Source organism: Scleropages formosus, chromosome 7, assembly GCF_900964775.1.
Source record: "Scleropages formosus chromosome 7, fSclFor1.1, whole genome shotgun sequence".
In the NCBI taxonomy this organism is placed as follows: Eukaryota; Metazoa; Chordata; class Actinopteri; order Osteoglossiformes; family Osteoglossidae; genus Scleropages; species Scleropages formosus.
Window position 1 is genome coordinate 12,690,657 of NC_041812.1, and position 22,708 is coordinate 12,713,364.

At 51.8% G+C, this 22,708-nt stretch overlaps 1 protein-coding gene across 2 annotated transcripts in view; it reads left to right on the forward strand.

The window, feature by feature from the left end:
- agap3 (ArfGAP with GTPase domain, ankyrin repeat and PH domain 3) overlaps positions 1–22,708 on the forward strand; it is a 139,814-nt gene that overhangs the window by 38,954 nt on the left and 78,152 nt on the right. The window contains exon 1 of one of the 2 annotated variants that reach the window (XM_029253788.1): positions 18,624–20,921. The exons of the other annotated variant lie outside the window; for it this stretch is intronic. Within the exon in view, the coding sequence (XP_029109621.1) occupies positions 19,490–20,921 (1,432 nt within the window). The 5' untranslated portion in view covers positions 18,624–19,489. Of the gene's footprint in view, positions 1–18,623; positions 20,922–22,708 lie in introns of those variants that run through there. 2 annotated transcript variants of the gene reach the window in all.

Genomic DNA, 22,708 nt, shown 5'->3' on the forward strand with positions numbered 1-22,708 from the left:
TTCTGGCGCTTTCGTCCAGAACGATGTGCAGCATTCAGCTATTTACACTGATTTACCGCGTTTATACAGCTGCGGTGAGCAGACAAACAAACCAACTGGACTGAGCAGAGACAGCGTTGTAAACACACGCTACTGACCTACATGACCTCTTAGTTCTCGCAACTAAGAATACAGCACTGGTGTAAAGTGTGTGTTCATTTGCTGGAAACTAGTTTTTTTTTTCCTTAATTTCCATAATTTAAAAATTATTTTACAATTGCAGAGGCGCCATGTCCTTCCAGCTCTTCTACAGCAGTTCGCACGTGTAGCACACTGGTATATTGCTCTGCTACCTCTGTCCTGTCGAGGTCCTCCCATGCAGGTATTGTCGAGGTGGACGGACAGGTGCGTGCACAAGCGCTGCACGCACACATACACATACATACACACACACACATCACAGAATTGAAAATGGAGGAATTGGGTGTGTGTGATGTTCAGTGCTCCTGCTTGCAGTGGCCTCTAACAGGTCCTTCTTTTCCACTCACACTGTTGGCTCCTCTGCTCATTATGCTAATTAGATTCATATGAATTTTTCGGAATGGTGTGATACGTTTTGCGTTTAAAAGGTGCCGTAGCGCTGCTCCGGCGAGCACGCGCGCACAGAGCCGTACCGTTCGGCCAGGTCCTGCGGCACGCTGCGGTGTTTGGGTCCGTCTTGCTGCGGGCACGGTAAAAAGATGCCCCCAGGCCCGTCCTGATTGGAAGGGAAGATGTGTGGGAACGAGAGGCTGCGTTTCTCCATCCTGTGCCCATTGGGGGAAGCTGGCGGGGCGCTGTGGGTGCGAGCGATCCGTTCCCGTGGCGACACCTCCCTCTCGCTCTCTCATCCTGTAAAAGCACTTGCGCCCCCTCTGCTTCCTGGAGGGCGGTGTGGGTGCGCGTGGGCGGCGCCGGCGTGGGCTCGCTACTCGCTGTCGGACGCTCGGGGGGGGGCTGGGGGAGGCGTGTTACAAAAGGCACAAAGAGATGCTTCTCGCCGGGGAAACTGTTGCATGGCGAGTTTCCTTTCAGCGCGTGTGAATGTGCCTCTCGCACACACGCACGCACACACAACACACAAGCACACACTCGAGCCTGCCTCTTTGGCCTTATGTAACTGGACCATTTTCAAGCTCTCTGTGTGTTACTGTCCTCTGATGGACTGGTGTCCTTTCCAGTGTGTACTTTTTCTCACACCCTGTGTTACCCAGGATAGGCTCTAGACCACTGTGACGATGCTTAACGAATTTGTCAATTTCTAACAGCGGTACCTTTTTTTTTGTGTGCTGTCCGCTTGAGACCGTCCTTCTGCTGGAGGTCTTTGGAGGCTCGGATGGAGATGCTCGTGAGGCCCGGGCAGCTGTTTAGTCAGCCCCTTTGTCATTGCATCCGTGGCATCGTAACGGAGGAGCTGCGCGCCACCAACCCGCTGCGGATCAACCTGTGTCCGATGGGTCACACGTGAGACTTTGTGCTCCGGGGACGTGTCCAAACTGAGCATCACCACAGGAGCCCAGAGTCACTACATCGCCACCGCTGACTTTCGCTGTCAGTTATGGGGTCTTCGCAGGACAGCGCCGCTCCTGAGCTTCATTTCCCTCCAACACATCTGTTTCACGCGGTTGCTGTTTTGCCTTGTTTTCCCACAATTCAGCAGGAGAGGTTGGGTGGGGGTGCAGAGCCTCTGAGCGATCAGGTGACTGTGGGTGGCGGGAGGCCATCTGGAGGGTTGTGTGGTAGGCCTGTGAGCAATGAGACAGTGGGGGTGATGGGGTTGAAGACCATCTGGAGCAGTGTGTCACACAGGTCCAGTAGTAAACAGGTGATAAGGACCAGTGGGGGGGGGGGGGGTCGGTCAGAGATGGTCTCTGTCCCTTCGTAGGTGCCACCAGCAGCTCCATACGCAGCACCGCATCCACATGGCCGTCCCGAGGTGCTCGAATCAGCCAAACGACTCTTTCCAGGAAGAGTTGTGTTTTACGGGCCACGATCCCATGACCCTTTGGCTCTGTCTGGATCTCCACTGGTGCAGCGGGAGGGGGGGGTGCTGCGCTCCCAAGGACAAACAGGATGTTTGGGAAGAAATGGGGAGAAGCTCCACGTGTCCCGTGTGAACAGACACAGCAAAAACACACTGCCCCTGGGGATCCGGGGAGCGACCGCATGCATGTCTGTGCTCACGGTGACCCTTCTGTCGCAATGCCAGCTGTGTGTGTGTGTGTGTGTGTGTGTGAGAGAGAGAGAGAGACAGAGACATGTACACTCAGGTCACATTTTGTTCAGCTCATAGAAGGCGGGGCTGTGGAGTGAGTTCCGATGAAATCCAGAAGGTCTTAGTTGATCCCGGATGGATCCTTCACAGATGCACTGAAAGCGGTCGCCACTCAAAGGTCCCTTTCGCTCCTTTTTGCCGTTCGTTTCGTGCAGCAGCTTCGAGAGACAGTGATGCGCGCTGTGAAAATTCAGAGATGACAAAAAATATCCATTTTTTGTTTTCGCACAGACACACACGAGTGCTGTGTGTTGCCTTGGCAACAGGTTGGCTGGCTCCGAGTGCAAGTGGGTGTTGGGTTAGTGGGGGCTGGAAGCACTGGGAGGGGGCGGGGCCAGCAATCTGCCGCAGTGGGACTCGGCCACGCCCCCGTCCGCCGCCGCCGCATTAAAAGCGTCCGAAGGAGTAACGCACGCCCGTGTGATGTGCGTATCGTACCTGTGTGCGCAGGAACGGCTGCCAAAAGTTGTTCTTTCTTTTTTCCCCCCTTTACCTGATGCTTTTTCTCCAAAGCAGCACGGATTTGCCCATTGATTGGGCAGGGTAATATTTACTGTCTCAATTCAAGTTAAGTACCTAGAATGAGTACTACAACAGGAGGTGGGATCCAAACCCAGGTCCTTTGAGTGTGAGGTCGAGGCTCTTAACAGCCGAACCATCTGATTAACGACTATTTTTTTGGCGACACCTTCGTCCGGGGCTGTAAATACCCTAACGTCCACACAGTCTTTAACACAACTGTACAGCAGAAATGTAATGCACAAACACACACACTGTGGGCAGTTGACAGTCACCAGTTCACCTGAAACACATGTCTTTGGGGTGAAACCAGAACATCTGGAGGACATCTGGGCAACCTCCACTCAGATTGGATCGAAATCTACAGCCCGGGATTGGCGAGGCACCGGTGCTATGCTATGCTGCCATGCTGCCTACTGAGGGAGCTCTCGGTAACAAGAAGATCCAAGGGGAGCACAGTAAAAACAGTAAGAATGTGGGTCGATTGAATGCTGCAGTTCCTCCTGTGGCCTTTAGGATGGTGCTCTGTCACTGCAGGGCTTGGTAAATAGTGTCCACTTTGTGTTTTGTGTGTTTACCCATGACTTGAGTATGATGAGTGATCGCTGTTGTCTTTTTGCTCCATGGAGCTCTCTGTGTGTGTGTGTGTGTGTGTGTGTGTGTGTGTGTGTGTGTGTGTGTGTGTGAGAGAGAGAGAGAGAGAGAGAGAAGGAGAGCAAGCACAGATAATCATCACCAGCACCACTTCCACTCGCACTGAGCCACAACAGTCACGCCTCTGTCTGACAGCTCTGTCTCCACATGAAGGGGCCCCTGGGGGGCCACTTGGCCTCATCGATATCCCTCCTGAAGTACGGCGACTGGGCACAGTTTTCCAGTGCGGTCCCGCAGTAACGGGTCCTCTCTCGTAGCTGCCTGCTTTGTCTTTTTATTTATAACCCAAACTGCAGCGGGCGATCAAACATGGAGGAGCGGCGCGTGGGATTGTGCCGTGTGGCTCTGAGAGCACACGTGTTACATAATGGGGGGGGCAAGCGAGGGGGGGGGGGCGGGGATGCAGTGATTCGTTTTGAATGTGCAGCTCCTGTGAGAATGATGGCAGTGTGCACAGGGCACGTGGGCGAAGCGCTGGCGTGGGCGTCGCCACGGAGACGGGACCCGCTGCCATTTGTCTCCGAGTGCAGCTCCAGCAGCACTTTATTATGAACCTGTTAAAAATCGTTCGTGAGCATCACATTTGTTTGCTCTTCATAGCTCTGCTGCCCCTTGATAGAGGTTGTCTGTTTGTGTGTGTGTGTGGCTTGCATCAATAGTAAATAGGATTTCCTGTTATTTCAGTATTGGGGAAAGTAGCTAATTAAAGCACTGGAAATGAACAATGTTTCAGTTTAATAAGTGGAAGCCACCAGTGATCCTTGATGTTGAAATGATCATTCATATAATTTATTTGGTCATTTATTATTATTTTTCTTTGTTGCATATGCAAATAACTTACTCTTCCCATATTATATGCTGTTTAGTATTATATTAATTATTATTTATTTCTTGCTGCTTATTATTAATTATAGCTGCTACGGGGTTGTTGTGTCCAGAGCCTTTCCTGGAGGCATGGGGTATGAGGCGGGGTACACTCTGGGTAGGATGCCGTTCCGTCAGAGTTGGATACGCACACATACGCACACAAGCAGACCAGTGTCACGTACGTGGCCAGTTCACCTGAAAGTCTTTGGACCGAGAGGAAACCAGAGCACCCAGAGCACGACCACGCCAATTCCAGCTTGTCTCTTACGCGTTGTGTTTATCCGTGTACGTAGTGGTGTGTTCCGCTCAGTTTTCCTTCTCAGCGGTGCTCTGCTCCTTTCGTCACAGCGATGGGCTCATCGGCCCACACGTGTGTGTGTGTGTGTGTGTGTGTGTGTGTGTGTGTGTGTGTGTGTGTACACCAGGAATGCTGGGGTACAGTCCGTCTGCTGGTATTCGTGTTTGATGTTATGTTTCTGGTCCTGTGTCATTTTGAAGTCGACACGGTGACCAGTCCACGAGCGTTGACGTCTTTCCTGCGTGCGTTTAGAGAAACCGCCTGTAGCTGTGACCCCTGACCTTTCCCGATGAGACGATCCCAGCGCCCAGGAGCCCAACCGCAGGCCTCCTCGCATGCATGGTGGCTATTTCCGCGCGAAATAAATAACGCCCGTGTTGGCGTGGGCCCTGCACGTTACGTGGGCTGGGCTTAAAGCGGGATTTATCCGGATTCTGGCCCGTTTATCGCGGCGCGGCGGGGCTCGTTCTACGGCTAAAGCTGGATTAGCGACCTGTTTACCTTGGGCCGGCTCTCTAACCCGCGGGCTGCGCGTCCTTCCCGTTTACATTCCGTCGGGGTACCGAGTGCCGCTGCACCGTGATACCGCGCTGCCTTTCGCGTCAAGCTCGGTACTTCCCGTAACCGTCCCCTGCGGGAAGAGCGTGTCCGCAGCGCGGCGCTTCGTCGCTAAGAGCAGCGGCTCTCGGTGCTCGTTTCCCGCCTCTCTTTCCGGTTGGCCTGCTCTTTCCGGTGCCGCTCGTTCAAGCTGCGAACCGTCCGTTCGCTTGTTTCGTCCGGAGCGCCAAGATCAATGAAAATCACGGATGATCAATTCAGATGTCCCTCGATTTTATTTACAGGTTACGTTTTCCACGCACCCCAGATAGAGGCGCGGTAATTTTGTGACTCAAGTGCGTTATACTTAATACGTCGTTTTGCTGTAATTTAATGTAATCAACGCGCATTAATTCTTTGCCCACGGTTGCAGGGCTAGAGCAGATTTTTTTTTTTTTTTTTTTGGAATTTTTTTTTTTTAGCTGGTGAAAAATTTTGATTGCCGTAATTTTCCAACCGGGTTTATCCAGCCCTGACGTTGCCGTTTCTCTCCGCTTGCTGTTCCTGACCGACTGCGTGTCCTAAAGTTAAGTCCTCCCAGTGTTCGCTGTGTGCTTTTTGAGCCTCCGTACTGTTTGCGGACGTTTGCAGTCTGGCGGAGCGGTGCTGCCCATCGCCTTGGGAACGAAGAGCAGCGGCACGTCTCCCTGAGACGGAGCTCGTTAACAAATGCTAATTACTTGGTACCATTTGTCGCTGCAACGTGCGTCTAATGAGGGTCCAATAAGGGCATGTCGGTAACGCACTGTGTCAGAGAAGAGAGCGGGAAGGGAGAGAGGGAAGGCGGCACGAAAGGAGGGAATGGGAGTCCGGTTTCCGCTGTGGGGCCCCGCAGTACAAGGAGCAATCTGATAGGACGTCTTGCAGTAAGACTGCCTGTGATTGGACACTGCGTTACTACGGGAAATGCTCCATGCTTTAGGCTGCTGTGCTGTCATGGACGTGAGAGATGGGCAAACGGCAGCTCGAAGGACACCGGTTTCCCACCCGGGCGTGGCCTTTTCGAACCGCCCAGCTGGGACTCGTATGTGGACGCCTGGCTCGGGAGTGACGGCCGGATGCCTCCTGGGGTCGCGGTTTTACTTTGCAGGGCATGGTGGTACAGGTAGCTCGGACCTGGGTTCGAATCCCACCTCCTGCAGTAGTGCCCTTGAACAAGGTACTTACCATGAAGTGATACAGTAAAAATTACCCTGCTGTATAAATAGGTAAGCGATTGTAAGCAACTCGGCACACGGAATGCTGCACCGGCGATGGACGGCCTCCACCTGCTGCTTCCTGTTTCGACAGTGCGTCCCTGATGGACACCACAATTAAGCACTAATGAAGTGTTAATGAACTGATATGGTGTAACCGAGCTAATGGCTGTATGCAGGATAATTTTCCCCTGTTCGCTTGTGTTTACTTAGCTGGGGTCTCCGGATGGGTGCGTGTTCCTCGATCGACTTCATTCCGCCCGTGAACTTGAATTTATTACGTTTGTCCGGTTTGGTTGATGAGCCTCTCCGCTGCTTTGACTCGGCTTTGAAGCTGATTGGTCAACCGGTGCGCGCGGAAGCTGTGTGATGCTCTTCAGCTACAAAGGAGCAGCAGATTAATCTTGCGATTCTCCAGGAAGGGTGTGCTGGGGGGGGGCGGGGGCAGGGAGACTACGGTGCGAGGCTCATCGCTCTCGTCACGTGGAGGCGAGCATCACTTGAACTGGACAACCATGTTTGGATAGAACTTTTCATCGCACGGCCAGAAGGTTATGGGTTCTGACCCCATCGCGCCAGTCCCCCTAGGAGAAGAACCGCCAGCCCTCTAGTGACCCGCTAGATTCTCCGAGCTCAGCGCACACCACGTTTCCTCTTGACCTATTTCTGCAGCTGGATATTTACACTGCGGTGGCAAATGAGGTCAAGTGTTCAGCTTGAGGCTCCAGCCCCAGCAGTGATTGTTGGGTCTGAACTCTCAAACCTCTAAATCAGATGCAAAATTCTCAATCACCCTCATGCTCTACTGCCCTGATGGAGGTCCTGTGGGAAGCACTGTACATGGATTGTGTATTTCTGTAAGTGGTGGTGCTGAAGTCGCTGCTGCCGTCCATGCTGATGCTTTTTGCTCCCATTCCTGGGGGGGCTCAGCCAAGCAGTCCACGTCATTACGTATTCCGCGGGGGGCGTGTTCACACCTGCCCCCTGTATGTTAATGTGTCACATCTTGTTTGGTCCTCCACTCAGCGGAAGTTTCCTGGTTGCTGTCTACCTTGAAGCCCCGGTGAGGATCTTGCGAGGAGGCGGCTCTCCTCTCCTCCCACCGGCCCCAGCACAGCGCACCCCCCCTCCCCCCCCTTTTGCCGCCAGGGCCTAGAAAAACCTCCCCTCTATATATCTCTCCTCCCGCCTCCTGCGCAGTTTCCATCTCTCACTCGCTCGCCCATTATGGTCAATTACTGAGAAGAATGAGAACTTGATTATCCGCATTCATCTCGCAGCTGCAGCTCGGCACGGCGCGCGCCCCTAATGGAGCCCCACTTCGGGGGTGCGCTAACCGCCCCTTCAAACATGACCCCGCTCACACGCGGATAGAGCGGCGAGGTGAGTTTGGTGCTCCATCCACACGGTCCCTTGTGGGAGATCAGGCGGCGAATGGGGGGGAGTCCACAGGATGGTGTCTGACATCCACTCCTATCCGCTCACCCTGAACTGACCCCACCTCCTGCTGTAGTACCCAGATCGAGGTACTTACTCTGAACTGATACAGTAAAAATTACCTTGCTGTATTAACGGAGAGTACAAACGAGTCACGTTGTAAGTCACCTTGGAGAAAAGTGACAGATGATTGAATGCATAATTCTGCCGATTTTAATTTGCGCACACGAGCTCAATGAGCCGCGCTCGCGGCGGACCCGGACTGTGTCCGCCTGTCCTTGTGCTTCCTGGTGCATTGTGGGTACAAGCATCCTTTTTCGGATTTATTCCTTATTCTCATCCCCATGATGTCCGCACCGTCCTGTCACGAAGGAGGATTGAGCTCCTGTGTGTCCTGAGGAGGCTCCTCCTCTTTTCTCTGGACTCGGCGCTTCTGTCAGCCACGACGACTCGCGCAGGGGCTCATTGTCTCCGCGCACGTGGGCGACGTGGGAACACAGACAAAAGGCGCAAATTACACGGGTGCCTCCGCCGCCGTCCGCCGCTATATTTGGCTGCGCTTTCGAGGCGGATGGAGGAAGAGGGACAAAGGGAAGCATGAAGTGGCTGCTAGGTGCGCTGGAGCCTGGGGCCAGAGAGCGCCCCCGCTAGGAGGGAAGGGAGAGAAGGTAACTGCGATGGAGTGGCAGAGCGGCGGGACAGCCCTCGCGGTCGTGCCGCGTCCGATACGGCGTACGGGCAAAATGCATGTGTGCCGTGTGGTTTGCTGAGCGTAATTACCTCATAAATAAGGACGCGATTTCAAAGTGATGATTCCCTCTGTATGAGGGAGGGAGGGAGGGAGGGAGGGGGGTTTCCTCTCCGGGGATGGGCAGCAGCAGGCCCGCGCAGCACTGCCGACTCGGGCGCTGGCCGCCTTCCCAGCATCCCCTGCGGCACTGCCTGCCGATCAGCTAGCCCCGTCACTCCTCCGCAGTGTGGAGCAGAACCCTCTCAGGGTGTCCTCATTCCTCGCACGCACACGCATGCACGCATGCACGACTCAGCATCAATCCAGCAGCAGTCTGTTCATACAGAGCAATGTCCGGCAGTCCCCCCCCCACCCCCACCCCCACCCCCTGCTGCGCTCCTCCCTGTCATACCCCCCATGCTGAAGCGCAGTGCTGCGCTTCCACCGAGCACCGCTGAATGCTAAACAGATCAGTGCCCACGCTCAGTCCTGCCGCTACGGCCTTCATTAGCATAAAGTGCTTTCACCCCGGCTGAGCGTGTGCAGCCCCCTCCCCCGCACCCCTTGGGGTGGAACGACACAGCTGTCTCATCTCCATGGGGGGGGGGGGGGGGGCGGCCAGGACTTCCCCAGGATCGCCGACGAATTGTGCCGCAGAGCAGGTACGCGAGAGTGCGTGAGAAGACCTGGGCACAGGTGCGAGGAGCAGTGGCGTTTGGACCGCGGTGGTACGAGCGCTGCGGCTGGGGGTGTCCGAAGGGCTCCTCTCCTCCCACGGCTCCGGAGCATCGTGCAACAGCTCCAGGGGCTCCGCTGTTGTGTCGTAGGTGTGTTGGCACGCCCCGGGGGTGGAGGAGGGCCTCGCGGTGAGTGGGATGTCGAATTCTCTGCTGGCTGCCCTCAGGGCCCACCTGTCACTCAAAGGCAGAGAGATGCCAGATTGGCTAACGTGCAGCGAGTGGATGGAGAGCACAGGGTGGGCGGAGTCAGCAGGGAGACATACCATCTTGAGGGTGTCTTTTGCTGCACGTGCCCACACACACACACACACACACACACACACACAGGTACTGTCCACCTGACCCCTGCTCGTTCCCCCGTGCCGGATCCAGACAGATATGAGTTCTAAACCCCCTTGCCCACAATGGCTAGAGAGTTGCGCTATTGCAGTAACTCCCCTCACATACCCCCCCCCCCCCCCAGGGAGGCGTGTTGAACTCAGCACACCATTTAATTAGCGACATTCGCAGACCCTCTCAAACCCATTGCGTGTTCACGGACGTCGAGCTCTGCGTCAACACAAGCAGCTGACGGTGCGAGGAATCTGCGTCGAGTCGGCGCCTCGGTCTCTTCACAAATCTCTGCGTTTGTGAGCCTGTGTCGATAAAACACACACGTGTCCTTTCGCAGCGTTGCGGTGGTGTATGCTGCGGATTAAAGCTCGTTGGTGATTTTGCCGAGGGCGGAATGTGGCACGATTTCCTACGGATCCCAAAAAAATGTTGTCGCACGGAGTCGAGCGATTCTTAAGCTTCCCGAATGAGGTTTCAATTTGTTTCCACCTCTTCCCTAATTGCTCCCAAGGTGGCGCTGCCGAGCACCGGCGGACAGGGCGTGTTTGATGCGAACGGCGCGTCTTCGCCGCTCCCTCACCTGATTGCCGTTGCGATGTCTTAGACAACGTTTCAGGATGCGGTAGCTTTCTGCGAGCACTTCCCTCACCATGACGACGAGCTCGGCCCGTGCATCCTTAACCGGTTGCTACGGTGATCGCCGGATCCCTGCGTATGCCGACTTTACTCGGATGACGATGTCCGCGAACCGGCACGCATAGCCTTACATAACCGAGGGTTGTCGTGTGAAGAGGCCGTGCTGCCACTCATAGGTTTGATGCTCCTTGGCATTCCAGAGGCAGGACTGCCCCCTTGTGGCTCGGGGGAGATGTGACGGCTACACGTCCTTGTATGAACCAAGTGTCTCCGCGTGACTTCTGCACGAGTTCTCCCATGAAAGCAGTTTCGTTTTGATGAGGTTTCGTCAAAGGCGCTCCCAGCTTCCCCGCACTCGCCCGGACGAACGGCCTACCTGCGGGCTCTCGGAGATGCGCGCGGATGAGTCACACCTGCGCTGTGGGGGATCGCTCCTTATAAATATTTATTCGGTGGGACTTTGGAGGCTTATTGTGATATTTTTCGCTTCCTGTTACTCAAATGAAATTTGCAAACAGCAGAGATGTGTTCTGCCCAAGGCAGCGTGTAGCCACACAAACTCGATAAGCCCGTCATTCTGCTCTCGCCACGCTTTCTGGGTGCAAACGCAGAATGAAGGGCCTGTAACTTCCTTCACGCTCATGTAGTTCACATTAATGCGTTATTTAAATGTTGCGTAAAATACAACATTAAATGTGGACTTCAACATCTCTTTTTTTTTTTTTTTTTTTTTTTTGTGTGGCCTGCAGTTTTGGAAAGAAGCCCTGGGCACTGAAGGGCCTCGGTCGGGTCCAGTCTTCTCGGGGATTATGAACCTGCACCTTTTGGGACAAAGCAATCCAGTCAAAACAGAGAACTGTGATCCAATTAGTTTGTTGGGATTTTACCGTCTGTTCCAAATATTTCACTCTTTACATATGTTTGTGGTTTTTTTTTTTTTTTTTTTTTTTATTTTACTTGGCAACTTCCTCTACTCACAGTTTATCATGTAGCCAGTGACCCTTTGTGCCGTACATTCTTACATTAGCTGTAAACGTGGCTATTTTACAGAAGGAACAGTGTAAAATATCTTAGTCATGCACACGAGAGCTCTTCACTTCCTGGGACTCGAACCAAGAGCCATCTGGATGCAGCTCTCGGTCCCTAAACTCTGGCGCACGGCTTGCCGCCGTGGAACTCGGAGACTGCTAATCATCGACAGGCCGCCATGGGGCCGTGTGCCGCAGCCCTGCTGCCGCCACCAGATAAGGAGGGAGGAGATGAGCTGTCGGTGGCGTCCGACCCCCTGCTTCCCTGTTCCTTCGCTGAAGGGAACATTTCAAATCTGGTGGCCGACTGATTCGCTGCATAAATGCGTCCCAGAACTGTGAACCTCCGGATGCGCTCTGCTGCAGCCGACGCTAGCAAACCGCCTCATTTCCATCTGCTTCTTATTATTAATAATTATTGAGTTTATCTTTCTTGAAAGTGATTTATAGTGTGAGGTTAGTACATTAACCCGCTTACACCGATTAACCCGTTTTATACAGCAGGCCAGTGAGAAAAGAAAGTGAGATGAGACTCAAATGCAGATTTGCCAATTGTGAGGTGGCGTCCTTAACAAATACGCCACCTGCTGGACTGTAATATTGCTGTTGATTCTGTGTTTCAGTGGCTTTCGTTGTCCCATTCTCAGTTTTACCCATTTACACATCTGGGTGCCGAAGTCTCGGGTGTAAGACATCAGTCTCCATGACAGGGTTCGAACCCCCATTCCTGAGTCTGGTTCCTTCAATATTGTGCCACCTGCAGAGAATCGTGTCCCTCTTTGCACCGTACGTGAAATGGCATCTCTGTGTCTGTGTGTGATTCGCTGGGGCGGGGGGCTGTCCGACAGATAAGGGGACAGTTTCGCTGGGCTTCATTCCGAGTGAACGGATAGCATCTGCAGGAAGAGTTCTCTCTCATATACGCACGCGCGCACACAGGAATCGACACCAGAAATATGCGGTGACGGTTGTTCCTGCCACTGACAGGCAGCTCAGGGTTTTCGCATTCCTTCAACTGCCACTGTGTGTGTGTGTGTGTGTGTGTGTGTGTGTGTGTGTATGTGTGTGTGTGTGTGTGTGTATGTGTGTGTGTGTGAGAGAGAGAGAGAGACATGGGCCACAGGAACTCACCAACTGGGGATCTGTCCTAATTACCCGCTGGCTTGCCAGTGACCGCTGAGTGGAGGGGATTATTCTAATCCCATCAGATGCCTTTGGGCAGCGGAAACGGCTCCTAACACCTGATGCTTCCGGCCACCCCACCCCGCCCCCACCTCTCCCTCCCCCTCCTGCTAGCCTGTGGTGCGTGAGGACGAGCAAGCGGCAGCGTGTGCGTGCTCGTGCCTCTGAGTGTGTCCTAGAAGCCGACCCTGGGGACCTTAGCGGTGCGAACTGGGCAGTCGGGCATCATCGGGCCCTGCGGAATGCGTCGGCCGTCTGTTCGGACGGGGGCGCGTGCATGAGCGAACGGGGGCGTGTGGGGGGTGGCACGGTCCCGAACGCAGCGCAGCCTGAGCCCAGACGACATGCTGCTGTGCTTTGGGGGGTGCCGTCGGCCCCGTCAACACGTCCATTGGGGCGATGAGGACCGGCTGATTCCCGAGGACAAGCGAGTCGCTGCCAACCCCCTCTTTGTGGACACAGGTAACCTGTCGGCGGGGCTCCACCTCCCTGCCGCTTAGGTGCTGCACAGAACCCTTTGTAGCTTCTTCCATTCCAGTTGTGCTCGGCAGAATCCTCTGGTACTGAGAGAGAAGCGCAGATTTTATCAGAATCGCACCTGAGAGCGAGCGCTGACAGGTTACTGCTGGATCTCTGCACTGTTTACATTCACTCCTATTTATTTACTTTTAAACGACTTGCACTGTTAAACTGATTTACCCGTTTATACAGCAGCGTATAATTCAGGGTAAGTACCTTGATCAAGGGTGCTACAGCAGGAGAGGGGATTCAAAGCTTTGGAAGGCAAGACCACAGCTCTAAGTACTATGCCACCTACTGTTACGAGTTGTTCTCATTTTATCGAAGTGCATATCTGAAGAGCAATAGAAATTGGTCTGCTATATGGTGTGTGTGTGTGTGTGTGTGTGTGTGTGTGTGTGTGTGTGTGTGTGTGAGAGTGTGAGAGAGAGAGAGAAAGGAACCCCTCTGGGCGTTGTCATACCTCGCCTGACCCCACAATCTCAGGCCGGTCCACAGCAGCCGTGCCTTTCTGCTGTTGCCATGGCAACCCCAGTCCCATCCTTGCCCGAGCAAAACCAGTCTGCCTTCGTTATTTCAGCCTGGGGGGTCTGGGGGTCTGGGGGTGGGGGGTGTCACTGAACCTTGGAGAACGAATGGGACCCTGCTGCTATCCAAGGAAGCCAGTTTGCCACATTAAACCATCATCGCACGGTGCACGAGTCTTCAGTCTGCCTTTGCCTCCCCTCCCATGAGCCTCCACTCCCACTGTGTTACTGTGGCTGCTGGGCAAAAACGGGACACGACACAAGCAATGACTGCGGTACTTCTGTGTCGCGCCACACGCTGGACTGCAAGTGTGTTTTTAGACTGGTCTTCTGCTCTCACTTGGTCTACCTTCATGACCCTTCCAGCACAGTGACGATGGCGACCTCGTCCTCTGAGGACAATCCTCGGTGATGTCGTAGCGGACGGTTTCTTGACCTTGAAACGCAAAAGGAGACACATGTGGTTCTCACACTTAAAGCACCCTTATGTTGATGATCAGTGTCGTCATCTTGACCAGCTGCGGACAGTTTAACGTCACAGGTGTGCCTTTTCCTCCGTTATTAATAACTGTCTGCCCAGGTCAGGGTCACCGTTCTCTGGAGCTTATCCGGGAAGCATAGGGCTCTAAGATAGGCAGGGTCCACTCTGGACAGTATACCAGATAATCAGAGGACACATACACACAAAAGGGAAATTTAGTTAAATATTCCCCTGAAACACGTGTCTTTGGACTGTATGAACACAGGGAGAACATGTAAACTCCACACGCAGACTGAGATGGAGTCAATCCTACAGCCCCAGTACCATCTGGCACCAGTGCTTCCCGCTGTGCTGTCACACCAGCCGCATCATGGTTTTGCTTAACGTAATAATGAAATTATGCTCAGTTTGCCATGTTGATACAGTGAGATAAGCAGCTCCTGCAATTATATATAATTGTCTCTTGGTCAAAAGGCACCAATATTTTTTGTAGTGAAAAATTTTAAGACACGTTTCCATTATGATTTCATCTTAATAACTGCCTGTGCCTCTTGATATGCTATGCCTGTCAGCCCAGCGCCAACCTTTCTGCAAGGCAAATGAGTGAACCATTAGCAAACACTTTGTCCTATAAAAGGAACATATCATTTTCAGCAAAATCTCATTAAAAGCTGCCGAGGACAGCAACGGAATTAAGGGGAAATTGCCAAGGTTTCCAGAGCTGCTGAGGATAAACAAAGTTAAGTCATTTGGCTTTAACCTGTGTATTTGACACATGATTATTTGCATGTGTGTGGAACTTAAAGGCGAATCTTATAAAACGTCCAATTTTAAGGAACATGGGGGGATGAAGAGCTCTTCCACTGGTGGCGCGGGTAACAATAACAAAGACATCCAGAATGCTTTGCTGCTTTAATGCAGCCTCCGGTTTGTTTGTTGCCTGAATAGGAGCCACTCGAGGTGGGAAAAGCTCATTTACATTATCGCTCCACCGAGAAGAGGCACTGCTTCAGAGACAAATGCCGTGAAGTGACGCATGGAGCCGATACAAGTTTCATTTCGTTGTCATGCCACCTGAGACACCTTATCTCAGCTGCCGCGGGTGTTTGATCTGACAAAGAGTGCGTTGCTGGGGCACATACCTACACCTCCGTGTTTGTCCCGCACCTGGAGGTTACCTCGGGCGGTGAGAGAATGTCCTTGGCATTAGTCTCCGCAGCTTGCGTGCTTGTCCTCATGACTGACGCAGCCACGTGATGGCCTGTGCTGGTGACTTCAGAGTGCGCTGATGCAGTCGCCCGATTGGCTGTCGAAAGGTGTTTTGTCGCACCCCTGAATTCCTGTTTTATCGCAGTTATCAGTGAGGATGTGGTGTAAATGAGAACCCCAGTGTGCACTGGAGCTTTCATTCACACCATTCAGATCATTGTTTACTCATTTTTCTGAATCAATGGTTATGTAAATTATGCACTTTGCACAAATGTGCCATCTATACTGAAGTATATTTCGGCGTGGTATGGCTGTAAAAATTCTTGGTTTCAAATCCCACGTCCTGCTACATTACCCTCGATCTTAAGTCTGAATTGTCAAAATTAACCTGCTGTATACAGTATACGGGTGAGTCATTGTAAGCAGCCCAACATCGTATTTCACTTTGGGAAAAGGTGTCAGATAAATAAAAATGAATAATAGCAGGTGTGAACATTAACTTCAGCTACATTCAATACTTGTAAATAAAATACGTGTGTAACATGCATGTCATTGCACAGTGATGTTATTGTCTGACCAGTAGGCTGCGCTGTTTCTCATTCTGTAGTCCACGAGTGTGGCTTCCAACAGGGACTCCGAGGTAGGGAATAAGTTGTGAACCATTTACATGGCCTGAGAACAAAATGACAGGGGCCTGTTGTCCTGGGAGGGTCCTGATCAGGTTCTGATAGGGTTCTCCTTGGGTGAATTGGCCTGTAAAGCTGTCTTAAGCAAGCCTGGCCACAGGTGAGATTACGGGAGCTCTGTGAGGAGTGCCCTACGATTCTGTCTCGGGGGTCTCGCTGCCAGTGTAAAAGCCTAGAAGGCTAACCGTCTGACCCTTGACCTACCATGCTGTGGCTGGGTGATTGTATCACCGTGCCAACTACAGTGTATACCTCTTTTCTGTGTAACGTGCTGTTGAGCAGTGACACCCCCCATGCCCTGGCACAAGGCAGACCTCCCATTCAGTTTTATCTCAAGTGACCTGAACCACGTGAGGAGATGGTATGTCCACTCCCTGTGCAAATAGTGCTGACGTGAGTTCTGCTCCGTCGCCGTGCGTGCCTTATTTGCCCACCTTGGTCCAGGTTAGTTTGGAATGCATGCAGTGTGCAGTTTTCTACATTCTCTTACCAACATCACACTTTTTGAAACCACCAGGTTTAAACACAACGGTGTCAAGCTTAAGGCCCTTTGTGTGGTTTACTGTTGCCTACAGTTAAAACTCAGGTTAATTACAAAACACCTACACCTTGGAGCCTGAATGTGGTTGGATGAGCTCCCTCTATCCCTCAGAGCTGCTGAATCCCTCCAAGCATTTAAGAAAGGTCTCAAGCCCAACTCTTTCAGAGCTGCTTCTCTCCTGATCTCGTGACAGCTACATAAATGAGTCTAGCACCATCTGCTATCATTATCTATGTATTTGCTATTTGAATGTCACTTCTATAGGTAGCTACTTGAGGAATGTGAACCAGCAACGTGGCGTTATCAGACAGGCAAGCCATGCATCTAATTCTGTATCTGTATCTAAAGCTCTTCATCTGTTACTGATGCACTTTTATTTCCTGTGAACTGTACATAACTTTGGAGAAAAGTGTCTGACAAATACACATGCATATGTAAATGTAAACCAGTAAGTTTTGTTATCATTCTCTGAAAAAGCGTCTCTGAAAAATATTAGCCGTAAACACGTTTTTGAGAAACTCCAAATGTAAATCTGTCATTTGTAAAAGTTTTTTTCCTTCTTTGACACCCAGGGAAAAAAGCCACAACAAGTAGTTGAGACTAGTTTTTAATCAGTGCATGGTGTCATTTATTCTGATCAGGGGTTACCATGGTAACCTGAAAATCCAAATCAAATGAAATTTCTTTTGCGTAACTAATTTTTTTTTTTTTTTTTTTTTTTCTTTTGTAAGCCCCTTCTTCTTATGGGATGTTATTCCATCCAGGAAGATCATATTTCTAAGGCATCATTTAAGCATAAAACCTTCATTTTGAATGCACCATTTCTTTCCTCCTGTCATGTGAAATGTGCTCAGAATTTTATTTTTCTTTTTTTGCTTTTGCGTTTAGTTCAGTGTAATTCTCAGGAAAGGTCAGAGAGAGCGCGGGGGATTATTTCTCCCAGTGCAGTAATGAGCCTTGGCTATCAGAATTCCTTTGGTTTTAAAGTCGATCCAAGAAGAGCTTCATGTCTGCGAAGTTTTGCTGGAATGATATTGCTCCCACCTCAGGGGAGGTACCTGGGACACCATATGGTCCACAGGTAAATGGGAATGAATGACCATCAGGCACTCATTGGGCTTTCACTGATTTCCATATGCCTTGTCTGGTGCGTCAGAAATCCTCCCATACTTCACTTGCTGGTGATGGGAAGCAGCTTGGTGAAACTCACCCCAGGCCCATGGACCTCCGAGAGGCACGGTGGGGCAGCAGTCAGAGGTCGGAGTTAGTTCAAAGGGTGGTCAAACCTTAAACTATTGCTGGAGGAGAGCGGGGTTAATTCACACGGGGTCAAACCACAGGAATGAGTGTCAAACCACTTTATGATTTGTCTGGGTGATACGAGCATGTCTCCTGGGACAGAAACCGCGCGCACACACACACAGTATGTAGTGCTTTAGCATGGGGCCTTTAGCATGGTACTCCTGCCAGTGCTTTGTCCCACCACCTGCTGACATTTAAAATTGTATTACAGCCCACTTTAGTTCTTGACCTTTGACCTTGTGAGTCTGGGAACAAACACAGCAACACCTCCAGCCACTAACAGTGCTCTTCTACTGTGCCATGCAGTTTGGTTGGACTGAACATTAAAATGTGCAGATTTTCACCGGGCCATATGGTCTCAGCTTATGAAGGTCTAATTTCATAATTGTCTATTGTCTAAATTCTGTTTCACTCCTTCTACAAGGTGGCACTCTGTCCATCGTGTGTGTGTGTGTGTGTGTGTGTGTGCATGCGCATGCGGTTGTTAGAGAGTGGGAGGAGACTCTTGCCAACACATTCCTGATGTGGTATTCTCAGTGCAAGAGCCACCTGTAGCCACAGATACTGGCGTTCTCCCGCCGTGTGTAAATCGGTGCTCTTTAAATCTGCAAAGGAGCACACGCCAGCAGGAGGAGGTCAGGCCGGGGGCTCTGTTTGTGTTCCTGCATCCTCCCTGTCTCCAAGCATGGGAAAGGGAGTCTCTTTTTTGTGTGCTTGTTTTCCGATTGTCGAGTTGGAAGGGAACGCGGAGCCACAGATCTGCGCAAAGGGGAGAGAGAGAGAGAGAGAGAGAGAGAGAGAGAGAGAGAGAGAGAGAGAGAGCGAGCAGGGAAGAAAGGGCCCCTATCACACAAAGTGCCCTTTCATAGTGACTAGCCTGCCTTGGATTCACTGGACTCTGTTGGCTTCAGCAAACCCAGCGAGCCTTCTCGCATCTGCCCCCAAGAGAGTTTGGATACACCTGGACATTGTGACCTCAATGCTTGTGCTGCACTATGGGGTCACCTACAGTGTTTGCTCCTCATTCTCAGTACTGGAAACCGAGGCAAGAGGGGTGTGAACTGGAGAAGCTGCTGATGATTTAAACCCGTATGTTTATGAGCAAGGGGTCTGGCCCCTCCCCCTACGTCTTCACTTCATCATCTCTTCCACAGTGAGGACCTGATGGATCCGGCTGCTGAGCTGCCTTCACCCCTCCTGCAACAAGCCTGGACATGGTAAAGACTCTTCATCCCAATTTCTTAAAAGGTACTGCACGGCTTCCAGAAAAAGGGTTGTCAAAGCACTCTGAGCAAAGTTCAAACACTTCTGACTTTTTTCAGGGCTCTGTTTGCTCAGACGGAGAGCCCTTCTTTCATTCACAGCACTTGTAAACAACTTAAAGTTCTCTACAAGCGGAACATAACAACTGGACTGGATGCTTCATTTGGATTCCGATTCCAGTGAGAAACCACCTGATCACCTAAACCTTGAGTGAAACGTGAGACTTGTGGAGTTTTGGAGGTGACGGCCAGTGGGACTGGAGCTCAAGCTTATTAGAAGACTTCTCTGTCATGGGATTTCAAAGGCAACGGATTATGCTTTGTTTTGGAATGCAGCCTTGGGGGGAAGGATTCTGAGAAGAGCTACAAGTTTTGTATGTGTGTGTGTGTGTGTGTGTGTGTGTGTCCGTGTCCGTCCTTAAGGGACTGTGCACTGCCGAGTATTTGGAACCATGCTCGTACTGAGCAATGCACCCACAGATATTAGCCCCCGGGGGTCTGAGGTGCTGTGCTTAGGCCACACAGTATACCATGTACCTATAATCCTGAACAGGACTGAGCAAAGCAGGCTACCTGGGGCGGAGTCTTACTCAGCTCCCACCCAGCCTGGAGCCCGAGGCCAGCTATCCTCTAAGGAGCAGCCAAGAGAAGCAAAAGAGGGTGAGCCCGGAGAGTGCCCGGTGCAGGCTCTGACACTCTCCAGCAGCCGCTGTCGAAGTAGTGGAGGCGGGACTGGGAGGGATTGGGAGAAAATGAGGATGGACCGGTTCCTCGAGGAGCTTGCTCACAGCTCAGCAGTGAAGCCTTCCCAGGCAGACTGGCGAAGAACGGCAGAAGCTCCACCACTTCAGCAGCTCAGAGAGGAGCAGGAGGAACTCTGCCCTAGTCCTGCACCTCTCCAGGAGGATGGCTTTCCGTTGTCTGATCCAGCTCCCCGAGTGGTACTGCGAAGACCCCTGCAGGACTGGCTCCCCAGCACCCGTAGGGTGGTGAGCATGTACGGCTCCCCGGATAAGACAGAAGCCCACGAGCGACTGCGGAGACCAAGGAGTGTGTGTGTGTTGCCAGGCTGCAGTGAGGATACGCTTACAGACTACCTTCAACAGCGCAAGTCCCGGAAAGTGGAAATACAGGCCTGGGATGGCCTGAAAACAGAGGGACCCCGTACTCTACCCCTCGAGGCTCAGCCCAAATTACGCCCAAGGACTGCAAAACCGCGGCCAGTCAGCATGACTGTGTTGGAGCTCAAGAAGTTTGGCTCGCAGGACAACTTTTCCTGCGAGGGGAACCCCAGCTTCAGCCGCACCGCCAGCGATGGTGCTGGCCTCCTCAGAGGAGGCTTCCGCTGGAAGCTGTTTGGCAGGGCTCCCCGGGAGTCAGAGGCACCTGTGAATTCCGCCACCAAACCCGAGGCACCTAAACGGACTCTGGCTTCTCTACGGAGGAGCCTCAGCTTTCGGATAAGGAAAGCTCAAGACCGGGAGGATGAGGACACAAGGGAAAGGGTACGAACTAAAAGTGATGGGGAGTATGCGTCTCAATCCTCGCGGCCCTTCTCGTACCTGACGGGCCGGAGTCTGTCAGTCCGTCGGGATCGGGAGGAAGGCGCCAGGATGCAGCATATAAGGTATCAGTCTAAGGGGAAGGTTAAGGTGATGGAGGTTCCCCTATATCCGGCCAAGCTCTCCAAGTCGAGCCAGGACGAGCCCAGCATATGGCAACTGATCATGAGCCGCTTTAAGAAGAAGGAGCAGCCATCTAGCAGTACAGCTGAACCCATCTCTGGGAGCCGGGAATTTGGCAAAGAGCTGCTGGCCAGGAACACAAAGCTAGGGCCTGTTACCATAGAAACGTTCCCTGGTATGAGACTCGGCAAAGGTCAAGGTAAGCTCTGTTTAGCACTTTTTATTTCCTCTACTTTTAATTGATTTATTTTCCGTTCCTTCTCCTTCTGAATGCAGAACTTCCGCAGAATGCAGATAGCCGCTATACGTCCCCTGGAGCAACGGGGCTACGGGAACCGAGGCAAATTAATCAAAACCACATTGGGCAGGCTGCGCTTGGGCAGTGTTCAAACGCTTTCAGTCCCAGCAGCTAGACGCAGAACCCACATAAAGTGTTGGTGATTTACTTTCCCACGACACACTGTCAGGATGCAGTCCGTTATTTGGTTGGGGAAGAACATTTGGAGGTCCGGCAACTCCCTTCACTAAAATGGGGGGTGGTGCTGCCGCTTTCCCTTTGCAACACAGGCAGTCTGTGGAGAAGCAGGTCCTCCTGAAGTAAGTGTTTGCTGGGAGGCTCATTCCCAGGGATCAGCTGCACAGCGGAGGTTTTAGGTCACGCCGGTTTTGAAGCCCGCTCTGGTTGCCCCTCATTAAAATGCCCCTGGAGGCAGGCTCACATTCCTTATGTTCACGGGAGAGATGCGGCGTTCCTCCTGAGTCCGCTGTGTTTTGGTGCCAGCATAATCCGGCTTACACACATGACCGCTGGATCTTAACGCACGGGGGTGGGGGGAGGCAGCACGTGTGTTAGTAAAGTAAGCTGGCGACAAAAAGCCTGCAAATTTAAATCCCAAGAGTGGAACTTGACCTTAACCGCTTTAATGTGTGTTGTTAGCTGTGTAAGTTGTAGGCTACAGGAGAAGAAAACAGGTAATAGAAGATAGTGGGGGGGGGATTTCGTTGGTTTTTTCCGGTACATAAGATTTGCGCTGTAATTGTACTTGTGTAACCATATGTCCGCTGCTGGGTCTTTAATCCTTGTTGGTGGCTCACTGATGAGCGCATCGCACTTTGACTCAGCTAATATGGCAGCCTGGCCAAAGGACTAGAGGTTTGTTAGCACTCCCTTCCAACGGCTGGCTCGTTCACCTCGGATGGCTTTCCCGTTTTCCCTTCGGGTTCAGTCTTCTCTCCCTTTGTCGGAGTGCCAGTTTTGCTCTTTAATAACCATCAGCCTTCTGATTCTTTGAGATACACACACACACACACACACACACACACACGCACACTTTTTTTTTTCTCCCTCTTTCTTGATGCTTATGTCAGAAATAGATCAGTCCAGCCCACAGTTCCAATCCAGTACTGAGATGTACAAAAGGTTGTACAGAATATATCAGACCATGCTCAAGTGAAGACAGATGACCTGAGCAAGGTGGTGCATTTACTTTCCACTTCATATAATGTGTTCAGTGGACTCCGTTCTACAGTGTGACTTACAGGGTGAGGTTTGTGCGCTAAGCCGCTTACAATGATTTGCCTATTTATACAGCAGAGCAATTGTAGTTTTGAATCAGTTCAGGGTAAGTACCTGATCTATAGGGGTCTACAGCAGGAGGTGGAATTTCAACCTGGGTTTTTGTAACTGCCAGACAACGGCTCCAAACTCCTTGAAGTTTCTGTCCACGTGCTCTAGGTATTGAATATTAACTGTTTAACGTGCTGCTAGAATGGCCAACAGCTGGAGACTGTGTCACATGGGACAGTTGTGTATCATGCACCACGTGCTTTACTGAACGCATATACAGTACAGGTGATGTTAATTTAAAACAATCCGTACAGCTGTATGTGGAAGTAGTCGTGAATGAAGGCATTTGCATCCTGATATGTAGCCAGGAGTAACCAGCTTCATATCGAAGCGAGTGCCTTGCTGCCTTGGCCAATTGT